General features: G+C 39.6%; 2 protein-coding genes across 21 annotated transcripts in view; one reads left to right on the forward strand and one right to left on the reverse strand.

The window, feature by feature from the left end:
- Positions 1-3,388, forward strand: part of HLTF (helicase like transcription factor) — a 54,320-nt gene extending 50,932 nt beyond the window's left edge. For 8 of the 16 annotated variants that reach the window (XM_008983686.5, XM_078354028.1, XM_002759507.7 and 5 more), the window contains 2 exons: positions 843-1,014; positions 1,844-3,388. In XM_008983686.5, the coding sequence (XP_008981934.1) occupies positions 843-995 (153 nt within the window). In that variant the 3' untranslated portion in view covers positions 996-1,014; positions 1,844-3,388. Of the gene's footprint in view, positions 1-842 lie in introns of all 16 variants that reach the window. The other 8 variants (XM_008983685.5, XM_008983690.5, XM_008983688.5 and 5 more) reach the window with 1 other exon arrangement.
- A 2,385-nt stretch (positions 3,389-5,773) lies between these two features.
- GYG1 (glycogenin 1) overlaps positions 5,774-24,457 on the reverse strand; it is a 37,043-nt gene continuing 18,359 nt past the window's right edge. For 2 of the 5 annotated variants that reach the window (XM_002759509.6, XM_008983691.4), the window contains 3 exons: positions 9,274-9,493; positions 6,906-6,956; positions 5,774-6,641 (listed from right to left, as the gene is read on the reverse strand). In XM_002759509.6, the coding sequence (XP_002759555.1) occupies positions 6,468-6,641; positions 6,906-6,956; positions 9,274-9,493 (445 nt within the window). In that variant the 3' untranslated portion in view covers positions 5,774-6,467. The remainder of the gene's footprint in view (positions 6,642-6,905; positions 6,957-9,273; positions 9,494-24,457) is intronic. The other 3 variants (XM_002759508.6, XM_008983692.4, XM_008983694.4) reach the window with 2 other exon arrangements.

A 24,457-nucleotide genomic window follows, 5' to 3' on the forward strand; every position in this document is an offset into this window, starting at 1 on the left:
GAATTGAACTTTAGATTTTGGTTATAAAATCCATTTAAGATATCTTGTTTGAAATTTATTGAATTGATTATTACTTTTGAGAACTGTCTTTCTTTATAAATAAGGAATGTTTCCATACAGGAACATAGTATCTCTTCTCCATTTATGTAGATCTTTTATATATTTCAGTAAAATTTTATTATTCAGCTTCTTTAGTTACTGCAGTAATTGGGACTTCTTAAACAATGTTAAGTAGTAGCAGATAGTGATCATTCTTGACTTGTTTCTGTTTTTGTTGAAATACTTTTATGTTTCACATTAAATATGTAAGGTTGAGACATTCATTACTAGTTTAATTCGGGTATTTTAAAATCACGTTTTTGGCTGGGTGTGATGGCTCATGCCTTTAATCCCAGCACTGTGGGAGGCCGAGGTGGGTGGATCACGAGGTCAGGAGATTACAGGTGCATGCTACCACACTTGGCTAACTTTTGTATTTTTAGTAGAGATGGGGGGTTTCACCATATTGGCTGGGCTGGTCTCGAACTCCTGGCCTGAAGTAATCCACCTGCCTTGGCCTCCCAAAGTGCTGGGATTACAGGTGTGAGCCATCATGCCCGGCTGATATAAATCCTTTCTAATTATTGCACATTCTCAAAAGCTACATTAACACTTGGAAGAGTACAAGTTATTTTATGGTAGACTAACATTCTCATCTCAAAATTTAACTTTTTCCATTTTTAGCAGCAGTGTTGTTATCCTGTTTATCCTTCCTTCATTCTTCTCAGTACTCAATAGTTCATTTAGTTTTCGTAGTTTTAAAAACTACCTAACCAATTTGACTTTTTTTTTTCTTTTTAAAGTTCATTGTAAAGGACTCTGTTGAAGAAAATATGCTGAAAATACAAAACAAAAAGAGAGAACTTGCAGCAGGAGCCTTTGGAACTAAAAAACCAAATGCTGACGAAATGAAACAAGCTAAAATTAACGAAATCAGAACATTAATTGATTTATAATTTGTGGGATTTTAGTAAGGTCAGTTTGATTGGATACTTAAGTTTTAGAAATAAGAAAAACAGTTTTAGAAATGAGATCTAGAGAACATGTTTTCTAAAAGGGGCATATTGTTTTATATTAGTGAAGAGGTATTACTGACACAGTTTCTTCTATATATGAACATATTTTTAATGAAACTTCAAGTAGCAATAAGTTCTGTTATATACTGTGGCCTAAAATAATTTTTTGAGAAAAATGTTACTTTGTTATTCATCTTTATAGTATCTATGCTGAGTATTTTCATATATCTTCCAAGTACTCAGCTTTTTCGTATTTCAAATAAGGTCAGACCTTTTATACTTTTGACCAAATAATTATTTTCTATGTTGGACACGTAGTTATTCACCAAAGCCTCCAATTTGTGATGCAGTGTTTGTAGTCCTTGTAAACAATATTATGAACTATAAAAGGATTAATTTTATTGGGCTTTCAAAAAACATATTTGCATTCTAGAACCAAATCTTAAAAGAGACCAAAGTCCGGGTTAGCAGAGTTTTTTTTTTTCTCTACAGTACATTGAGATATGGTTCACATAAATGACTTGGAGTTTTATGTTTATGAAAAAATTAGAGATAATGTTAAGAGTACTGTTTCTCCATTTTAGTTAAGTGGTACTACACTCATTGTTTAAATGTAACTTGCTGTGTCTAGGATGTAAATATAGTCTGTGGGAGTGAGAGGCAAACCAATCCTACCCAATTTGATTGGAATATTTTAAATTATGGAACTGCTAAATAGATATTTCTATATATAATTTTTATTTATGTAGCTTTTTTTGGAAGTAACTTTATAAATTTTTATAATTCAGAAGACTACTATATATGAGAGGCGTGATATCTGGATGGAAGTTGGGCTGGATGATCTCCAAAGTCATTTCAACTCTTAAAGACATCTTAATCCTGAATGTAAAAATTGGTTATGTGTTTAGAATCAGAATTTGATTTTCAACTTCAGTAATTCATCATTACATCTATCTATACAGTTAGTCTTTTTTTTTTAAACCTTTTTGTTAATAAGCAAACTTAGTTGCTGCAGCATTCTGGGTGACTCCTGAGTCATATTTAAAATAAACAAGCTAGAAATTTAGCAGTCAGATTAGGTGGGTGGTTTTATTTCAAAGGGAAACTTTAATCCAAAGAAAGAAGAGATTACTCTAACAACAGAAGCTTCATGTTTGATGGTACAGATTTAAGAATACTTGAGATTTTAGAGTGTTGGAAGTGATTCGATAGAAAGATGGGATTGGGCCGGGCGCGGTGGCTCAAGCCTGTAATCCCAGCACTTTGGGAGGCTGAGGCGGGTGGATCACGAGGTCAACAGATCAAGACCATCCTGGTCAACATGGTGAAACCCCGTCTCTACTAAAAATTACAAAAAAGTTAGCTGGGCACGGTGGTGCGTGCCTGTAATCCCAGCTACTCAGGAGGCTGAGGCAGGAGAATTGCCTGAACCCAGGAGGCGGAGGTTGCAGTGAGCTGAGATCGCGCCATTGCATTCCAGCCTGGGTAACAAGAGCGAAACTCCGTCTCAAAAAAAAAAAAAAAGAAAGATGAGATTGGAGACAATGTTGTGTTATAGGGTGCACATTTAAGATATACGCCAAATCTCTCACTAGCTAAGTCCTTTCCTCCCTGTGCCCTGTTTTCTTGCTCAAAAGGAACAGTGAATTAGCCAGCTAGTAGCTTCCTGGTCCCTTTTTGAGGCAGTAGCAGATGAGGAAAGGGCTGCTTTTCATCAAAACCAAGACCTTTTTGCAGGGATGATGATGGAATAATAATTTGGGATTAGCCTAACATTAGGAACAGTAGGGAAGTTACCTGGTAGATCAAGCATTACACACAAAAAATCAAGTTAATCAGAATATGGGTTCTTTGTATAACAATACTTCACTGAGATTAAGGATAAACAGTTCGGCAAAAGACAACACTTTTTTGCAAAAAGACACAATCTACTCTTCATGCTTTCAAAGACAAAGCTTTACAAATTCACTACAAAGCTAAAGGGAGGACAGCTTGCTTCATTACTTAGATATTTACAAAGTTGTTTTTAAAACACATTCATAAGTTTGGCAGATTGTTTAAAAAATGTCTTTTTGTTCTGTACAGTTCCATTACATATTGTTAAATTTGAAAAGTTTAATTAAAAAAATTGAAGTTGTCCTTCCTAAGAAGGATATATAAAAAAGCCACTGGAATGAAAACTTCATATTATGCTATGCTGTTGTTTTATTATTACATAGAAAAATAACTTTAGAAAAATATTGAAGACATTGTATTACCACTTGTGATTCAAACTGAATTTTGTGGTTCAAACTGGATTTTAAATTGAAACATCAATAAAAATTTCAAATGTTTATTATGTTCCTCAGTGCCTTAATTTTGAGTTTATCTTCAAAGAAAATATTTCATTAATTCTTACATTTCTATGTGTTCCTTTTTTTTTAATTGGGAGTACACAAAGATTACTGTAGCAGAATAATGTACTCATATCCTACCTTTATTGTGCTCAGTTTAACTGGTTCAAATTCTTGTTCAGAAATCAGAGTGGTTATTTAAAATACTTTGATCTAAAAACATTGGTTCCAATCAATTTCCTCATCTGGAAGAAAAAAAGGAGTTGTGATAGTACCTATATAATACAAAGGTAGCACTCTGAATCATTGTATATTTTGTTCTTAAAATTACAGCTTTTCAACTGGAAATAGTAATCAAGAAACTAATCCTGTGTAGTTTGTTACCAGTTTAGTACTAATAAAATTATCTTAGGCAGTGTATGCTTTGTTTTGGGGACTAGCAAAGCCATTGCTGTATATTTTTTCTTGTTTTATTTATAGTACTTGCCAAGGTTTATGCATTAGCATTTGGATGAGATTCATTAAAAATATAAGGGTATATTTGATGTTTGGCTCTTAACAAGAACTCAAATTATGTGTTAACCTCAAGTTAACACATTAACTTCAAAATATCTGCAAAAGGTGTTATACAGCAGGACAGTATGGGCATAAGGAGAATTAAGGTAAACATTTACTTTATGCGTAAACCATAGCTCCATCTGCCATGGAGTTAATCTCCAAAAGCATGGATTTGACCTCTGCTGTGGGCGAGTTTGTCTTAAAACCAAAGGTCATACCTACCATTGCAAGCGGTAAGTATATGTGGATCACCTCCGCAATATGTCTTGTAATTTGGGTTACCTTTTTATACATTTTACTAAGTAACCCTTAGTATTCTGGACTCCCTAGAAAAGATTTCCCAGTATTTGTATAGCTTTACATGAAAAGTTAATACCTCACCTTAAAACACAGATCACAGAAGGAAAAGAATCTGTTAGTTCAGTGATTTCCTAGCCAAATAACTTGACAGCATTATTTGCTATGTCTTATGGTAAGCCTGTCATTCTTTCTGATTCCAAAAGTTAATAGCCTTCACTAAATACTTAAAATGTTGAAATTATATAGGCTTTTCACCTTAGAACTTTCTGATATGCTACTGTATAAAAAATAGAGAATGAGGCTCAGTGGCTCATGCCTGCAGTTCCAGCACTTTGGGAGGCCGAGGTGGGCGGATCACGAGGTCAAGAAATCAAGACCATCCTGGTCAACATGGTGAAACCCCATCTCTACTGAAAAAAATACTAAAATTAGCCAGGCATGGTGGTGCACACCTGCAGTCTCAGCTACTAGGGAGGCTGAGGTTGCAGTGAGCTGAAATTGCACCACTGCACACCAGCCAGCCTGGTGACAGAGTGAGTCTCTGTATCCAAAAAAAAAAAAAAAGAGAATGAACAGTAGTAAATAGAAAAAACTAATACTGAATGGCTATAAAAATAAGACATTTTTTATCTGAAGACTGTTTCTGTTCATCTTAACCAGGGACTCGGAAGCCAGAAAGACTTCTGACTAGCCAAAATTATTTTGAGAAGTCTTTGTACCACAGTACCTGATACATGGAGGCACTTAAATCTTTGGTACATGTTTCATTGTACTTGAAGATCAATAGAGACATATTTTTCACAGTCAATTAGCTAGTTTATTTTCATAAATCATTTATTCATTTACTATAATTCTAGGTAAATCCTCAGATTCTTCTTGAGCTCCTACGATAACAGACTTCAAGGCCCCAACCACTCTTGACTTAAGCTGTCTATATGGTTGTGTATTAATTCACATCAGTCTGAATAAGGAGGGTGAACTTGAAGGCTAGGTCACAAAAGCTACACATCATTTGCCCAATCAAACCTCTCACGTTTCTTCCTTTCATGGTTAACTGTCCTTTTTTTCTTCTACAGAATCATTTGACTACTCATTTTAGTTTTAAAAGGTCAGCTTGGATCTTACCCTTCTCTAGCTTACCATCTCTTACAACCTAGAATGGTCTATAAATTTAATAAATATGGTTTTCCATTCTGTCATTTTAAATCATAGTGTTGATTCTCACAGTTATGAATGATTTCAAGGTTAAAATACTCTAAATAGCTAAATACCCATTTAACAGGGAGGTACAGTATGGATGACACCATGTACGTTTGATATAAGTTTGTTCTGATCTGTCAGATCCATCACCATCACAGCAAAACAATTAGATTGAAATCATAGATACCAGTTTTGAAGCATATATCCCAGTGTCAACCTTTACACTGTTTTTTGAAGCTGACAAATTCCAAAAATTATGAAAAATTCCCTAATAGGTTTTTTCAAGGGTGTGTGGTGAGATTCCTTAATTTAATTAAACAACCAAGATACGACTATAAGTCTTTATTTTCCATACAAGGTGCCATTGCAGGTAACCATCAGAGAACACACTGCTATTTTCAAATATACAGAACTGAACAAAAGCATTTTAGCATGCTGCCTTACTGTACATAGAAAACTGGTGAACATCTTCAGATGCTAAGACCAGGAAATAAAATGGGTTAATGCTATTTGTTGATAGTTTATGAATCACTCAGCAGTGTTAATATAGGCCATCTTTACCTGAAAGCAGAATTACAATCACTCATTCTGGCAGCACTGGGCAATTCTAAAATGCAGTTCTAGTGAAAGGTAGGCACAACCAACAAGCAAGCAAGGAACAGATGCCATGTCTGCTTCTGAACGGAGTGACTGATTTGGAACCAGGCTCTGCAGATTTTAATAAATGATACAGCCATTTTAATAGCTTAATATTGAGTTTCCCTTACTTCGTATGTTGGCAGTCAACAAAAGTAAGAATTTCTGAAACAAGCTAAATAGGATTAAAAAGCAGAACACTGTCCATATAACAGAACTGCTGCTTTACAACTTTTGCCCAGTTCTCACACAAAAAGCTCTCATCTGATAAGTTTTAGTGAAAACTCTAGCAAATGTAACAGACTTTTCTCAACCCAGCTCTAGATACTAAGTATCAGAAAGAAGGCTTGTGAAGTGGATGTGTTCACAGGAAAATGCAGTGTTTCTACTGGAGGTAAGTGTCAAGTTTCCTCTTGATGTTGTCAAAGGAATCTGCTCCCATATAATCGGCCTGGCCTTGTTCCCACCGCTCCTTCCGTTCTTCCGAGGATACAAAAGGCTGTGCCATAGCTGGGATCTCCCCAAGGGACAGATGTGATATGGCTCCTGAGACATCTTCCTAGAAAGGAAAGCATAACTGACACTATGAGAGCTGAAAATCAAACCATTTTAAAGAATGCAATATATTGAAGACAGTGAGAAAAGCCAGGATGAATCATCATGCAAAGTAGCAAAAACTGAAACGTATTACATGAAACAAACAAAAAAGACACAAAAATATAAAGATTATATGATTTTTTTCCTAACGAAATGAAGACTTCTTGACTCAGTGAAAACATTGGGAGAACAAAGTAATTAGGGTTAATGTTTAAGTTCTGCATACCTTTCTACAGAAGCCACAAGAGAAAGCCAGTGTATAGACCAAGTCTGAAAGCTGCAAACAGTTCATTAGAAAGTGTAAGATGGATAGACAAGGGAACACAAGTCTCAAGATAAATTCTCAATCTGTGTGGGCTCTGAAAGGTTGAGAACTTAAACAAAATGATACCCCACAGGCTACATTTCCTAACTAGAGAGCCGCAACACATACAGTTATAACATTATAAGAAAAGTTAAACTGGTTTGAGACTATGTACCAAACTTCTCTGCTTGTTCAAGCTTTCATTTGGATTACCAAGTATCATCCGTTCTTGTAGCTTCTGTTAATTTGCTTAGTTTTGAACAACTTTCAGTTCCCATTTTCACCTTTCCTTGTTTCATAATTCTCAGCCCTCATGTTGCAGAAGGAACAGCGTAAACGTGCAACAAACAGAGCAGACCTGGCCTACATTAAATTTGATTCTCATTACATCTAGATAGGTGATCTACTTCAAATGTACCATAAAAGAACACCAATGCTATCCTTCAAAAAGTGCTAAGGTGCAAAGGTACTGGAAATCTTAGCAGAGAAAAAGGAAGGTAAATGAATTGCTTTTAACAGAGAAAATGGTGGAAAAAACGTTTTGACTCCGTTTTTGTTACTATATATATGTAAGCATATAGGTATGTATTTAAATACAATGGAACTTTAAGGTGTTTGAGTACAGGACTGCATTATAGTTGAGGCAACATAAGGAATTCCTTCCATTGGATTAGTCCTGCCTTTGCCTTGCACTTGGCAACAGTAATGATACAGAGAGGCAATTCCAGAGTCCTCATTCACAACAGGGGGGCTATGAATTTACATCCTAAAAGAGATGTTTCTGAGGTCAAGCCAAGTATACTGGGCATAACTTAAAACAATTTAGCATTTAAAGTGTAACTCTCCCTTTCCCTGCCATAAAAGGTACTATCATAATTCTGGGCTGTAGATTACTACTTTTAAGCATGGTCTATCTCAAATATTCATAAGGATAAGTCTCTCAGACTTGGGTTTGAGGCCCATTCTGCTACTTGACTAGTCTTACATAACTAAGCCAAGTTATGTAACTTCTTTAAGCCTCGGTTAATTTATCTATAAAAGGAGAGATTAATACTTAATATACTTAACAGTACTTATAAAAGGAGATATTAATACTTAATATACTTAACAGTACTTACTAATAGTCTTTAATATGGTGGTTTTAAGGATTAAATAAGAATAGCTAACTTTCATTAAGCTTTTACTATGTGCCAGATGGTATCAAGTACTGTATGACAGGGGTCCCCAAACCCCAGACCACAGACCAGTAGTGGTCCATGACCTGTTAGGAACCGGGCTGCACAGCAGAAGTTGAGTGGCAAGGAAGCAAGAATTACCACCTGAGCTCTGCCTCTTGTCAGATCAGTGGTGACACTGGATTCTCATAGAAGTGTGAACCCTATTGTGAACTGTGCATACAAACGATCTAGGTTGTGTGATCCTTTTGAGAATCTAATGCCGATGATCTGAGGTGGAACAGCCTTATCCTGAAATCATCCCCACACTGGTCCATGGAAAAACTGTCTTCCACAAAACTAGTGTCTAGTGCCAAAAAACCGTTACTTAATATTTAACAGTAATTTACTGGATGTTCATATTGTGGTTTTCACTGAAAACACATTGGGGACCACTGCTGTACAAATATGCCATGATCCATATAAAGTACTCAGGGTAAGAATGCAAGTCTTAGTTCTTTCTTGCTTTCTCCTTTCTATATTTTAGTAAATGCTCATAAGTGAAATGACTAAAATCTACACCACAGAAGAGAAAAATCTCCCATATAATCTCTTATAGCCAGGTGATTAAATGATTATCTGATTATAATTCACCCATTCTGTTCTCTTATTTATATCTTAATATGTAACAGTTATTTACTGTATGTTCATATTTTGGTTTTCACTGAAAACACATTCTTCTAAGCAGATGGCAAATATAAAGTAGATACATCTAAATGTTTGCAGTTCCTAAAATATCCAATGGGGTGTTATTTTTATAGATCACTACTTTAGGAATAAATCTCAAAATCTTTTCAGAGGAGAATGGGCTAAGAATTTTAGAGTTAAAATATATGGGTATATATACAAAATTCTAAAAAACTATGTTCTCAGATCTAAAGAAATCTGCCACACAGTTTATGTCTGCTACTTCTTTGGTGGTAGTGTTTCTCCACTCTAAGATGGTTATTGTTTTCTTTCCACAAAACTTTATTTATCTCTGTTTAAAATGCTGCTAAATATTCCCCATCTCTATTGATTCAACAAGTGTTTTAAAAGCAGCATTAAATGATCTAAAGAAAAGAAACAGAACCTACCACATTTACATATGAGCAGGTGTCTTTGACAAGGCCAAATTGTTGAAGCAGAGGTAAAACGTTGGTGGTAAAGATGTTCCACCACAAGATAAGAAACTCTGGATGAGTCATGTTGGGATCATGGGACTCACTTTTGACACTTTTTGTTTTGGGATCGTAAGTATAATTCCATGGTTTGACTCTTCCCAGGAAATGCACAACTTTCGCACTTGCACCAAACCTGCCAAGTGAACACAAGTTGAAACAGTCAGTGGATTCTGAGTACTGAAAAAAAGATAAGCAGCACTTAACAGCACTTTTATCTGTAGCTTGCTTTTTTTCTTTTTTTTAAGAGACAGGGTCTTACTGTCACCGAGGCTGGAGTGCAGTAGCATGATAGCTCACTATAGTCTTGAACTTCCCACCTTAGCCTCCTGAGTAGCACAGGCCACCATACCTAGCTAATGTTAATTTTTTTTTTTATAGAGACAGGGTACCCAGCCTGGTCTTGAACTCCTGGCCTGAAGTGATTTCTCCCACCTTGGCCTCCTTGTTCTGTGGCCTGAACAGCGTACTTTCCATCCTGCAGTACAGGTTCAAAAACAAACTGAGTTCACTGTGAAATTGTGAGACAGATACTTTTAAAAGTATTCATTCAGTTGTGTGTTACATACATATAAAAAATGTAAATGTAATACTGGTTCATTGCAACACTGAAGCACCAATCTATTGTGGCCAGAACAGGCACAACACTTGAAAAGTATTTGGTATTACCTAGTAAAGTTAAAAGTGCTCAAGCTGTACAACCCAGCAGCTTGGCTCCTAAGCACATACCCTAAAGAAACTCTTATATATATGCAACAAGAGACATAATCAAAATATTCACAGCAGCAGCACTGTTTGAAATAGTCAAAAACTGAAAACAACCCAAATGTCTATATATTAGATTTATGCTCAGCAAGTCCACATCACTCCCAGCCTCCTCAGGGGAGGACACTTTCCCACCTGATGTTGGACATGGTCCTGTGGCTTGACTTGACTAAGGCAATGTGAGCAGAAGAGACAGTGTACCTTAAGAAGCATTGCTTATTTTTGTTTACCCTCTGAGAAATTAACACTTCTGCCAGCAGAACACGCGCTGGGTTCTTACTGGTTCCAGAGAAAAAAAAACATGGAAGAGATGTGGACCAAACCTGTAGCCTCACTCCAAACCCTGCTGAGATCATCACAGCTGTCCCAGCCAACCCACCAACATAAAAGAAATATTTGCTTATTGTTGAATATCACTGAGATTTTATAGTTATATATCCAATTTTTTTTTTTTTTTTGAGACAGTCTCGCTCTGTCTCTCAGGTTGGAGTGCAGTGGTGTGATCTTGGCTTACTGCAACCTCTGCCTCCCAAGTTCAAGCAATTCTCCTGCCTCAGCCTCCTGAGTAGCTGGGATTACAGGCGCATGACACCACACCCAGCTAATTTTTATATATTTTTAGTAGAAACGGGGTTTCACCATGTTGGTCAGGCTGGTGGTCTCAAACTCCTGACCTCATGATCCGCCCACCTCGGCCTCCCAAAGTGCTGGGATTACAGGCGTGAGCCACCATGCCTGGCCTCCCATCTTTTTTAAAGGAAAATTCTGCTATATTCACAGCATGGAATACAATCTAAAATGAATGAACTATACTTATACACATCATGCAGCAAAAAGATGAATTTTTAAAACATTTATGTTGAAAAAATCAACAGGTCAATTACATACATATTATTCCACTTACATAAAGGCAAAACAGGCCAGGTATGGTAGCTCACACCTGTAATCCTAGGAAGGATTACAGGTGTGAGCTACCTGTAATCTTTGGAAGGCCAAGGCAGGCAGTCCATGAGGTCAGGAGATTGAAACCATCCTCGCCAAGATGGCGAAACCCCATCTCTACTAAAAATACAAAAATTAGCTGAGGGTGGTGGCAGGCATCTGTAATCCCAGCTACTCAAGAAACTGAGGCAGAATCCCTTGAACCAGTGAGTCAGAGGTTGCAGTGAGCTGAGATCGCGCCACTGCACTCCAGCCTGGTGATAGTGAGACTCCACGTCTTCCAAAAAAAAGGCAAAACAAGAAAAAAGGTATGTGGCCGGGCGCGGTGGCTCAAGCCTGTAATCCCAGCACTTTGGGAAGCCGAGGCAGGTGGATCACGAGATCAAGAGATCGAGACCATCCTGGTCAACATGGTGAAACCCCGTCTCTACTAAAAATACAAAAAATTAGCTGGGCATGGTGGCACGTGCCTGTAATCCCAGCTACTCAGGAGGCTGAGGCAGGAGAATTGCCAGAACCCAGGAGGCGGAGGTTGCGGTGAGCCAGGATCGCGCCATTGCACTCCAGCCTGGGTAATGAGCGAAACTCCGTCTCAAAAAAAAAAAAAAGAAAAAAGGTACGTTTAAAGATTAGAAAACTATAATCAATATAAATTTCATGATACTGCTTATCTCTGGGTGAGAGAGGAAGCTATGATTGGGAAGGGACAAAAAGAGAATTCTAAGGTACTGGTTGTATTTTTTTAACTTCGGTGGTATTTTTAAACACTTCATTTTAAAAATATATATATTATTTTGTATAGATGCTCCATTTCACAATAAAGAATATCTTTAAAAGAGTAGGAGTAAAGTGTGGTTCTGTTCTAGCTGGGAGGAAATCTATGTATATTAAAAACAAAAAACAAATGTGAATGTAACAACTGCCAAAGGGAAAACAGGAACAGTGAGTGCTCAGGAATTCACAGCAGGGTGGGCTCTATCCAGCGTCAATGGAAGCAGAGGTGCTAAGATAGTGGGATGTGATTTCAAGCTAAATACAGCAGATGTGATCTGGGTAGCTGATGATAACATAGGGAATTCCAGGCAGGTGATGGCCAGGTATCAGGTGAGAGCACCTGTGTGCTTGACCAGGTATCCTCCATTAGAGGCAAAGAGGAGGAAGCTTTGAGTAGGGAAAGAAAAGGAAAATAAGACAGAACCTCAGGTATTATTGGGCTCAAGTGTCAGATTTCAATAGATTTATACTATAGGCAACCAAGGTATTTGAGCATGATATACTGATCAAAATAACACCAACTCTTAAAGTTTATTAGGGAAAAAAAAAGTTAGGGACTGGTTAAAAAGCTATCATCAGAGTTTACTATATTTGGAGACCAAACTCTTTAAGGACATGATTGGGAATAATATTTCTACAAAATTTTACTAAGGCAGGACTGCCTGCCTTGGCCTCCCAAAGTGCTAGGATTACAGGTGTGAGCCACGATACCTGGCCTGGTTTGCCTTTATGTAAGTGGAATAATATGTATGTAATTGACCCATTGATTTTTTCAACATAAATGTTTTAAAAATTCATCTTTTTGCTGGATGATGTGTATAAGTGTAGTTCATTCATTGTTAATTCAGTGTTAATTGAGACTATGAGAGACTGAGGAGAGATGCCCAAGGTCACACAGCTATTAAGTGGCAGAGATGGGATTTGTCATGGTTTTGCCTCTCTGCCGCTGCTCCTAAAAGCATGCAAGAAAAATACAGTCTATTTGTAAACCTCCTTCCTCTTAAGGTTAATTGATCATCCCATGGTTTGTTTCTTCTGAAAAATAAAGAGGATATTTGATATCCCCATGCTTACTCTTTATATGTACACATAGTATATCTAATACACACAAAACTCTTGCTCTATTTAATCCTTAAAAGGATAAAAATAATAATGCCCAAATCTGTGCACAGATAAAGCTATCAATTAAACAAGCAACTGTTATGCATATGGCACTATGCTCAGTGTGTGGCCCCAAGAGGCTTTTGTTCAAACAGGAAGATGGGTCATCTACATAAAAATAAGGTGACAAGTTGGGGCTATCAGAGCAGTACTGACATTAAGGGCTACTGAAATTCCAAAGCAATGACTGCAGGTAGGATTTTCAGAGGTGGCTTTGTGCAGGAAGTGGGGGCAGGGATAATGCATCCGAACAATGGGCAAGAGTAAGATGGTGGGGGCGGGGTGGGGTGGGAACCCATCCAAGAGATCTGATACCTGTGGGCAGAGTGGAGGGAAGGCATTGCCCCATCCTAGCAATACAAACTCATGAGCCTAAGACTAAAATACAGCACACAGGAATAAGGTATTCCTTCCACCTTCTCAGACATTTACCCCTCCTGACTCAACTTCCCTGCCTGGAGCTACAGCACGTGTTTAGATCCTCTTGTATTAACTGGTTGATCCTCTTTGTTAACTGACTGCTAAGCTTCAGCCCATGATTTGCTTAGACTTAATATAAACGTCAGGCCGGGTGCGGTGGCTCACACCTGCAATCCCAGCACTTTGGGAGGCCGAGGCGGGTGGATCACGAGGTCAAGAGATCAAGACCATCCTGGTCAACATGGTGAAACCCCGTCTCTACTAAAAATACAAAAAATTAGCTGGGCACGGTGGCACATGCCTGTAATCCCAGCTACTCAGGAGGCTGAGGCAGGAGAATTGCCTGAACCCAGGAGGTGGAGGTTGCGGTGAGCCAAGATCGCGCCATTGCACTCCAGCCTAGTTAACAAGAGCGAAACTCCATCTCAGTAAATGTCAAACACAGGCATAACATGACAGTAATACTAATTTTAAAAAAAGTTAAAATATGAATATAGTGTATTCTTTTCTAACCTGCTCTCATGACAGTTCACTAATGATTATTATAGTACTAACAAGAGCAGTAATAATAGTAATATTACTGCTCTTGTTAGTACTATACTCATTATAAGTATATGAAGTATTTATATGTCGCAGGCATTGGTTAGCATTTGCTTCGTTTACTCAGTTAACCTCCAAAATGACAATGTGAGGAAACCAAGGCATGAAGAAGTTAAATAACTTGTCCAGGATCCCATAGGTGGTGAGTGACAAGGCTGGGATTCCATCCAGGCAGTCTGACTCCAGAGCCAAGGCTCTTAGCCATGACTAGGCTGCTATTGTAAGACACTCTCAGAATTATAAGGGCATTGTCTGAGAGTGACATTTGTTAATTTATGGATTAACTCCTGCCTATGGACAATTAATCTGAAAGTGAAAAAGGTATGCCTAAGAATCCTGGCAATCCCCCAAGTATAGTTAAGGACCTAGCAACAGAAAGTAACCAATAGGAAAGCATGTTATAAAGTAAGCAACTTAGCATTGAAGAAGACTGAAGAAAGACTTTCAAGAAGGATGCAGTTTGCATAGAGGTTAAGGAAAAAAGGGAACAACAACAAAAAACAGGTGGTGCTTTCATAGGATCAGCAGGTGACACACAAATAGTCTCTGCTGGACAGTGTCTAAGGGTCTTCCCAGCTCCTATCTCTGGATTTGGGTGTCAGAGCTCATGCAGAGGAAGGACACATGCTCCAATCCCCTGCACACAGACTGCCTCTGGCTCCGTCTGTATCCCAGCACAACTCTGGACCTCCACACAACTGGTTTAGAGGCCTGTGCAACACTCCTGGATACCAGTTCCATGCTGGTTAAATACCTCTCCATATGGCCTATGGCCTTCCTCTTGAATGTCAACAGGAACACCATTTGGAAACAGTTCACACCCTGTATTTCACTGTGGCTCACGCACTGATCTCTACCTTCACAAATCCACGTCTCTGAATATATCTTTAATTCTAAATCTGTTACTCCCTGTAGTCAGGGGAAGGATCCTTCCTCAAATTACCTTCTTTAGGTAATCTACCTTTACAAAGTAAAAAACTTATCTGCTGAATAGTCGTTTTATAGGCAGGGCAATTTTCGTTTTAAGAAATCCCTTGGTAAGACTGTTTAAAGTAGAAACTAGGATCTTAAGGGGTCCTAAATGTGGGTGAGCCTGCTTTTTCTGCCCTAAGGCAAGAAATTCCTTGGGTGCCAACAAGACAGGGGGAGAGTGAGGAGACAGGAGAGGTGAGCAGCTCCCAACAGGTACCCACATTTCTGCAACAAAACAAATCACAAAATGTTAGGATGTAAGTATGTTTCTTTAAAAATTAGTTGGGGCCAGTTTATCAAGTAGCAAACTTGAAACAGACTCAGGAGTGTGAAGGCAGAGAGAAGCATGAGAAAGGAGGTATAAAAGTATCTTTCTTATAGAAATCATACATAGGATTCAGATATCATGGGTTTGGGCTATGCTCAGCCCGCTTTCTGTCCAGTACGGAATAAAAACATTTTTAGATGCTTTAGGTATTGACATTACTTTTTTTTTTTTTTTTTTTTTTTTTAAGACAAGGTCTCACACTGTCGCCAGGCTGGAGTGTAGTGGTGCGATCTCCGGTCACTGCAATTTCAACCTCCGAGGCTCAAGCAATTCTCCCACCTCAGCCTCCCAAGTATCGGGACTATAGGCACAGGCCACCATGCCTGGCTAGTTTTTGTATTTTTTGTTTGTTTTGTAGAGATGAGGCTTCACTGTGTTGCCAAAGCTGGTCTTGAACTCCTAAGCTCAAGTGATCCACCTGCCTCTGCCTCCCAAAGTGTTGGGATTACAGGTGTGAGCCTGAAATTATGTGCCTGGTCCAACACTACTTTAATCAAACTGCTACTACACACCTAATATATATGGAAATGGGTAGTGGTAGTGAGTGGCAGGAGGTTTTAGAGGGCCAGCTTTTTATAAGAAGAGCAGGCCTGGGTGAGTCACCGAACATGGAAGGTTTCGACCAGCCCAAGAGCTCTTTGAGGGTGGGAAGAGGGCAGAAAAGTGAGAAATAAGGCGCCTGTTAAGTGAGGAAAAATGGGGCTTGGACAGGACGGTGGGAGGGAAGTAAAGCCAGACTTTGCAATTTTGTGTAAGGCAGCCATATCACAAGTATGATCTTAGAACTCACCTAGGGCAGCACTGGGCTTGATATGAGGGATTCTGCCTGGACCCAACAATGGCCACCTTATATGAAGGTTTAGGAGTCCTTTTAACTCCAATTATGTTCTACTGTACAACTAAACAGTTACTTACACAGCAAAGGAACCTAAAGGGCTTGCTCTATATGCTTTCATAGGACACATCATACACAAAAAAGATGAGCAACAGGTCTTGAATGCTAGTCTGTTTTTGTATCTAGAGTTTCAATCTAGATATGAATTTCAAGTGATTTTTTTTTGAGACGGAGTTTCACTCTTGTTACCCAGCCTGGAGTGCAATGGCGCGATCTCGGCTCACGGCAACCTCCGCCTCCTGGGTTCAGGCAATTCTCCTGCCTCAGCCTCCTGAGTAGCTGGGATTACAGGCATGCGCCACTGTGCCCAGCTAATTTTTTGTATTTTTAGTAGAGACGGGGTTTCACCATGTTGACAAGGATGGTCTCGATCTGTTGACCTCGTGATCCGCCTACCTCAGCCTCCCAAAGTGCTGGGATTACAGGCTTGAGCCACCACACCCGGCCTCAAGTGATTATTTTTATGTCTCCATCATGTTCTCTGAGAAATGGCTTTAAAAGATCATTTTCTATCATAATCAATTTACCCTTTAGTCATTTATGAAAATCCAGAATTACCATACCAAAATGAAGTAAGGGCGAATGTCGTAAGTAAAAGGAAAAATTACTTCTTGCTTAAGTTAACTTAAATGCAAATTTAGGAGAACACCTTACAAAGGGGTGACCCAGCATATTTTTCTAATGTTTTCTCTCTCCCACCAAAGGCAACAAGCAGGTATTAGTCAGAATTTACACTGCATGGCTAAAAGCAAAATAGAGGCTGGGAACGGTGGCTCATGCCTGTAATCCTAGCACGTTGGGAGGCCAATGGTGGCAGATGGCCTGAGTTCAGGAGTTTGAGACTACCCTGGGCAACATGGTGAAACCCCGTCTCTACTAAAATACAACAAAAATTAGCCAGGCGTGGTGGCATGCCCCTATAGTCCCAGCTACTTGGGAGGCTGGGGCAGGAGAATTGCTTGAAACTGGGAGGCAGAGGATGCAGTGAGCCAAGATTACACCACTGTGCTCCAGCCTAGACAACAGAGTGAGACTCTGTCTCCAAAAAAAAAAAAAAATTAAATAAAGCAAAATAGTTCACCAATGAATAAGAAGGGGAAACGTTGATGTCAGAAGATAACGTTGAACTGACCTCAACCCAGAGGAAGGATAACCATAAGATTCACTGACTCACTCCCTGACTTACCAAACTACCAGCCAGGAATTAAAAAAAAAAAAAAAGTTGAGTACATGTCACAATTGTCTCTAAATTACTGAGAGCCATTCATTCTGACCTAGTAATGGGGATTTGTCTCAGCTTGCATACATTTCTTAAAATAAGTGTTCTAATTTTAACTTGATAGAATCTCAAAAGGGTCGTCCAGATCACAAGACATAGTCTGAACACAAGCCAGCAATAATACTGCTTATGTTAGCCGTTAAAATTATCCCTGTGACCTGATGTTACCAAAAGATCAGATAGAATTTTCATGACTAGTTTAGTAGTTGAGAAACAGCCAGTAACATGTGGATGAGACTACAGAACTCTTTAGAACAGGAAAGGAACTAATTCATGACAGTACACACAGGAGCAATTTTAGTTCTCACTAAGCTCTTTACACGCAATGTTCAAGCAGATACCGAGAAAGACAGTACTACTTGTGGGACATTACCCGGGGAATCATGGCAGCAGTGCCAAGCATCCTCTTGCCCACTTCTGTGGCTCATGTTCTCTGTTATGTTGCGACTCCCTCATGCACCTTTTCAGACTCACTTGCCCACATGGACAGAGCCACACACAAGCCCTTCTCCCACAACCTCCTGTCTCACCCACTCACAATCTAAGTCAGGAGTTACAAACCCAAGTGACCAAGGAGTGGGGCTGATCATGGAGAGGAGGAGTGGTCTTGCTGAGGTGGGGCCTGTGGAACACAAGAGGATACACATCCTACCACTAGAAGATAGGTACTATCCCCAGCAAACAACTGACCAGACACCCACCCAAGTTCTTTGTCTTGCAAACTAATCTTCCCAATAGTACCCTGGAAATCAGAACAATGTCAGCATTCAAACCCAGACTTTAATAACCTAGACTAGGACCTAGTCAACTGCATTATCTTCCAGGCTGGCCTCTCTTCATAGACCAGGTCCGGAAGGACTTAACAACAATAGGCCACTAGGGAGACTCTCATGGAGGTAGCATGTCATTCTTAGTCTCTATTGGCTGACTGCTCATTCATTCATTCATTCAGCCAAAATATAACACCTGCCTACTAGCATCTGTGCCCAAACACTTTGCCTTCCTTCAATGAAGTTGCCAAGTAAGAACTGTCCTGGCATTTATCTGAAGCCGATCTCTCCACTTGTGTTCTAGGTGCCATCCCCTTTCACCTATCCAAGGATATCACTCTAGTGTCTGTCCTCAGTTTTCTGCATTGTTAATGTAACTGCCCCTAACACCCCACATCATTCTTAGCAATATAAAAACATGCTGTGGTGATATCTGTTTTTATACAACAATCACCACCACCCTCTCTTGAACCTACATTCCCCATCCAGCTGCCACCCCATTAAAGCAGATGCCTCAGAAGAGCTGTCTACATTCATTGCCTCTAATTCTCCTTCATTCTCCTGGATCCACTTCAGTCAGGATTTCTCCCCCACCACTCCACCAGATGTCCTCTTGTCAAAGTCACCAGGAACCTCCACACTGCACATCCAGTGCCAATTCTCAGTTGTCTTCGTAGCTGACCTCCTATCTGTCCTCGTATCTGTGAGCATCTGACACAGAACATCTGTTCCTCCTTGAAACATTTTCCTTGCTTGGCTTCTGCAATACCACACTTCCCTGGTTCCCTCTCACCTTGCTGTCTCCTGTTCCTATTCTTCTATTCTCTTGTCCCTATTATCTTCCTGCCTTTGGGTTCAATCCTCACCATTCTCTTCGACTGATAATCACTCCCTTGGCTATCATCTTGACTTGTGACTCTAAGTATCATTGATATGCTGACAACTCTCAAGGTATGTCTAATGCAGACTTCTCTCTGGAACTCTTGACTTTTCTATCTACTCAGCTATTTCATACTTTCACTAGGATGTTAATATGTACCTCAAACTTTGTGTATCTAAAACCTAATACATTCCGTTCATTTGTGACCAATTCCTACCCCCACAAACTTGCCTCCCCCATGTTTTTTCCCATTTCAGGAAATGGCAACTCTATCATTCCAGTCACTTAGACCACACACCTGTAACAGTAACACTGGACCTACCTGATTTTTCCAAATTGGAAACTTGGATTTTATGTGAAATCCCCTAATTTTTAAAGCATTCACAATTAAAAAAATTTTGTTTCTGTGTAGCAGAAACAAAATATACTTATGTGATAAATACAGTCTGTGGCCCACAGATTTGAGACTTCTGGGGAAGTTATGTCTTTTTGTTTTTGGAGACAGTTCTGCTCTGTCACCCAGGCTGGAGTGTAGGGGTGTGATCTCAGCTCACTGCAACCTCTGCTTCCCTGGTTCAAGCCATTCTCGTGCCTCAGCCTCCTGAGTAGCTGGAATTACAGGCATGCACCACCATGCCCAGCTAATTTTTGTATTTTGTGTGTGTGTTTTCTTTTAGTAGAGTTGGGGTTTCAGCATATTAGCCAGGTTGGTCTCAAACTCCTGGCCTCAAGAGATCCACCGTCCTTGGCCTCCCAAAGAAGTTATATCTTCTTCCACTCAATCCTCATGCTTTTAACCTCCCATGAGCTCCATCTTCGACTGAGATGGCATTCGTTGACCTCTGCCCATTCGATCTCACTCCTTGTGCCCTTTGTCCTATTGTCAGAGCAGCGTCTAAAGGCTGGGTTGGGTCTGATATGGAAGCTTTTCTCTCGGTGATGAAGACTCAGGTAGGGCAACAGAGTATGCAGCAGTGAGATCTAAGGACAGATCTTCTGACAGAAATAAACACTTAAGATAAGGTCAGAATGACCAGATAGCCACGCTGAGAAATGGGGCCCCAACAGGCATCAATATAACCCGGAAAGGGGGAACAAGACATCTATGCAAGCACTGCTTGATTCTTTTTCTTAACACTCGAACCATGACAGACTAGGCCAGGCGCCATACAGAAACTCTACACCAAAGCTGTGGCTAAGTGGATTAGACTCCAACCTCCCTTATTCATCTTTGAGGGCTTGAGCGAGCTGAAAGTGTAGCACAAGGTACATGCTCCGGGTTTGCCAACCCAGTGAATGGTCAGCAGGCCAACAAATGGCTGGAAAAAAAAGAATGACCCAAACGCTATTTGAGTCAGCCTCAGGGTTGAGTGAAGATGTATGAGTGTGAAAAGAAATGAGAATAGACTATGGCTTCCAATAACAATAGTTATGTGGAGAGCTAGAGACAAGGAGGGGTCTCAGGGAGCAAAGAAAAATAACCAAATCAGAAACACACAGGGACAACAGAATTTACTACACTAAAGGTTGAATTTCTTTGGGGAAAACATTGAAATAGGTTTGACAAGGTCTTAGTGAATGAGTTTGATTCTTAGAAAAGAAATATGAATATCCTCAGAAAAGTTTAAAGCAGTAAAATAAATGGAAAAAAATTTAATTCTCACTAAGTCAGGTCTCTGGTCATATTTAAACTCAAGTAAGAGGTAAAACAAAATATTTATACAGACAGTATTTGGTCAATGAGGCTTTGTACTCAATCAATTTGGCCAATTAATTTGTTTAGTGGTTTGAAGCAATACCAGAGAACTCTGCCTCTCTGCTTTAGGTGTGTTTTATATAGCATAAGATGCCTAGAGAGCTTTTAGTTAGTGGATATAATAGAAAGTAAAAATGGAACTAAATGATTTTTAAAAGACTAATAAGATTTTTTTGCAGCACTATGCACAAACCAAATATGCTATCTGGATGAAACAAAACCTTCAGTTAGAGAAAACTTTGAAAAAAAACTTAACTCATTAAAAGCCTAAGAAACCTACTATATATCCCAAACATTATGCTAGGCCCTTTCAAAAATATTATTTCATTAATAAATGCATTTATGGGCTAGGCACAGTGGCTCATGCCTGTAATTCCAGCACTCTGGGAGACTGAAGTGGGAGGATCACTTGGACATAGGAGTTCAAGACCAGTCTGGGCAACATGGCAAAACCCTCTCTATAACACACACACACACACACACACACACACACACACACACGGCATGGTGGCACATGCCTGGAGACCCAGCTGCTCTTCAGGAGGCTGAGGCAGAAGGACCTCTTAAGCCTTAGGAGATTGAGGCTATAGTGAGCTGTGATTGTGCCACTGCCCTCTAGCCTAGGCAACAGAGCAAAACCCCCTCTCAGAAAAATGAAATGCATTTATGACTTGTTTTCCAATGCAATACTAAAAACTAACTTAAAAGTTACTAAATCAAGCATTTTAGTTTTCAAATTATGCTGTGTCAAAGAGGAACTTCCCTTACAAAAAAATTACTAATTCTGTTTCTCAGAAGTTACTTTTGAGTAGTCATTCAAAGTGATAAAACTATCAATGTTTGTTTCCTTTATCTTTTGTTCTAACCAAATGGTACAGAGAGAAAGGCACTAGATATGCTATTTCATGGCTTAAAATCATGTTAAGTTTGCTTATATTAGGGCATCCTTTGGCTAAAGTTTCATATAAGCCTAAAGGCCACAATATTCTAAATATCTACGTCTCTAAGATTCTGGGGTATCTATGCTGCTTTGGGGACATCCTAGTGCACAACTGTCTGGAGTTGGTGAGACAAACACTCGATTCCTCCTTCCATGAAGCCGTAGTTGCTCCAGACCACTCCATAATCTCCAATTCCACCTGCCACCACCTACGCTGTCCTAGGAAAGGACAGCATACTGTAGGGTTATACTTAGTACTAGAGACCACCAAGGTTATTCTGAACCCAAGGGTGGGCCTTCAAATTCACAGAAATCTCTGGAGAGTAGCAATGATGACCAAAATGCTTGTAATGGGTTACTTTCATTTAAAAAACATGTGGACCACAATTTTACATTAACCTATAATAAAAAAAGAAACGTAACTACCTGTGCCTTTTCAGCCTTCCCCCCACCACCAAAAAAAAAAAAAAAAGGTAAGGAAAAATGTCTCTGGAGATGGGTCTCCACAGGAAAAGCAAAAATATTTTTCTGGCAGAGGGAAGGGAAAATGAGTTATTTGATCTGGCTTTAACATTCCTCAATAGGCAACAACGGGTGAGACAAAGCATGGCTCTGAGCAGCCTTATCACAGAAATGTAGAGCTGACCCCACTTAAGAACCAGCTGCACAGAAGCAGCAGCATCTCCTGTCAGCCCATGGGCCAGCTGAAATCTGGTTAATGGATAGAGTTGCTCCCAACTTTCCCAGTGTGTCATATTCTCTATGGTTATAACAAACTCAAGGGATTTCCAAAATCAGCACTCACTCACTGAGCCAGGAAGAAGAAAATAATCCTATTTCAGTAATTTAAATCTCAAACTGGTTTTCTGGGGACAATTCATTTGGAGGATATAAAATCAACTGGGTTCTTGAGAGAAAAGAGTCACGGTTCTAGCAAATTAAGTCCGTCTTACTCCTTACAACTTAACTCTGCTCTGTCTCCTTGTTTTGTGCTGCAGTGCTGCATAAACCAGGTTATCCTCGAAAGGAACATGCTCAATAATGGCAGGGTAGAAATCAGATGGAATCAAACAGAACCACATGCTAACTGTGCAGGACTGAGTGAAATGGTCACACTATTCAAAACACTTTCTCCTCTGCATTCATCTTTTTGCTTGCTAAACTGAATTTAGTCAATTAAACTATAAGCAAATGCCCTATTATAGACAAATTCAGCTCTAGGGATCACACTGTCATGGTTTGCAGAAACACTATTGAAACTGGCAGTGTTATAAAAGTAAGGATTAAAATGGATCAGGTTCACATTTCCATGTGAGACAGTTTTGTATTTTACAAGACCAAGGACTGAGAGGTGAGATAATGCCTCTCCTATTCCTCCCTTGACAGTGAATCCTGTTGTTTGCTTTACTCAAAACAGTTGGAATGTTTAAGAGTCTGCTTGTTTCTATTGTACAAAGGGGAGAGAATGTAAGATGTTGGAGACATATGCCAAGAGAACAGTTAGGGAGGAAAGAACACGAGCTGCTTCTAATACTTATCTGGGGGATGTTGACAGAGTCTTCCCAGAAAAGAACAGAAAAGGAAACACTGCTGCTACAAAAAGCCAGGCATGCTCATTACTGTGGTGCAAGACTTATGGAGAGGACTCTGGATAATGAAATTTGAGGAGTGAAAGTCCCTTTGTTTTCCGCTAACTCAGGAATGTCCGTATGGGACAGAGATTGGAGAGACAAGCCCAACTCAGTGAAGGGCTTTGCTGCTCATGACTGTCTCAGGATCAACCTGACAGCTAGGCCCCTGTTCAAGAAATCTAAATCATCTTCTTAGTTAAACACAAATGAGTCAGAGGCTAAATAATAGGATCCTGTCCCTAACAGTGAGATAAACAGTGCAACAAGGATGTATTAGCTGTAAGGTTTATCAGAAGTGCAGCAGCAGCTGGGAGCAGTGGCTCAAGTCTGTAATCCCAGCACTTTGGGAGGGTGAAGTGGGCGATCACCTGCGGTCAGGAGTTCAAGACCAGCCTGGCCAACGTGGTGAAACCCCATCTCTACTAAAAATACAAAAATTAGCCATGCATAGTGGTGCGTGCCTGTAATCCCAGCTATTAGGGAGGCTGACACAGGAGAATCACTTGAACCTGGAAGCAGAGGATGCAGTGAGCCAAGATCACACCACTGCCCTCCAGCCTGGACATCAGAGCAAGACTTCCTCTCAAAACAAACAAACAAATGAAACTACACCAGGGACAGGGCTAAATAAGAACATTACCTAAAACAACAAATGTCCACTAAGCACTTTATGTTTATTAAGTTGCTTCATCCTCCTGACAACCCTATGAGGTAGGTACTATTTTCCTCCTCATTATACATATGGAGGAACTGAGGCACAAAGCCTTAAGTTATGTAGCAGATAAATGACAGAGTGAGGACATATTCCTTGCCTTTCTGCTTCAGGAAATTACTCTGAGCGCTATACTGCCTATCAAACAAAAATGACTAACAATCTAACATGTACTTAGCACTTGGGTAGACCAGGCCCTCTTCTAACCATGCTACATGATTACCTCCCTTAATACCAATAATAAACCTATGAAGACACTGAGGCAGAGAGAAGTT

This window comes from Callithrix jacchus, chromosome 17, assembly GCF_049354715.1.
Source record: "Callithrix jacchus isolate 240 chromosome 17, calJac240_pri, whole genome shotgun sequence".
NCBI lineage: Eukaryota > Metazoa > Chordata > Mammalia > Primates > Cebidae > Callithrix > Callithrix jacchus.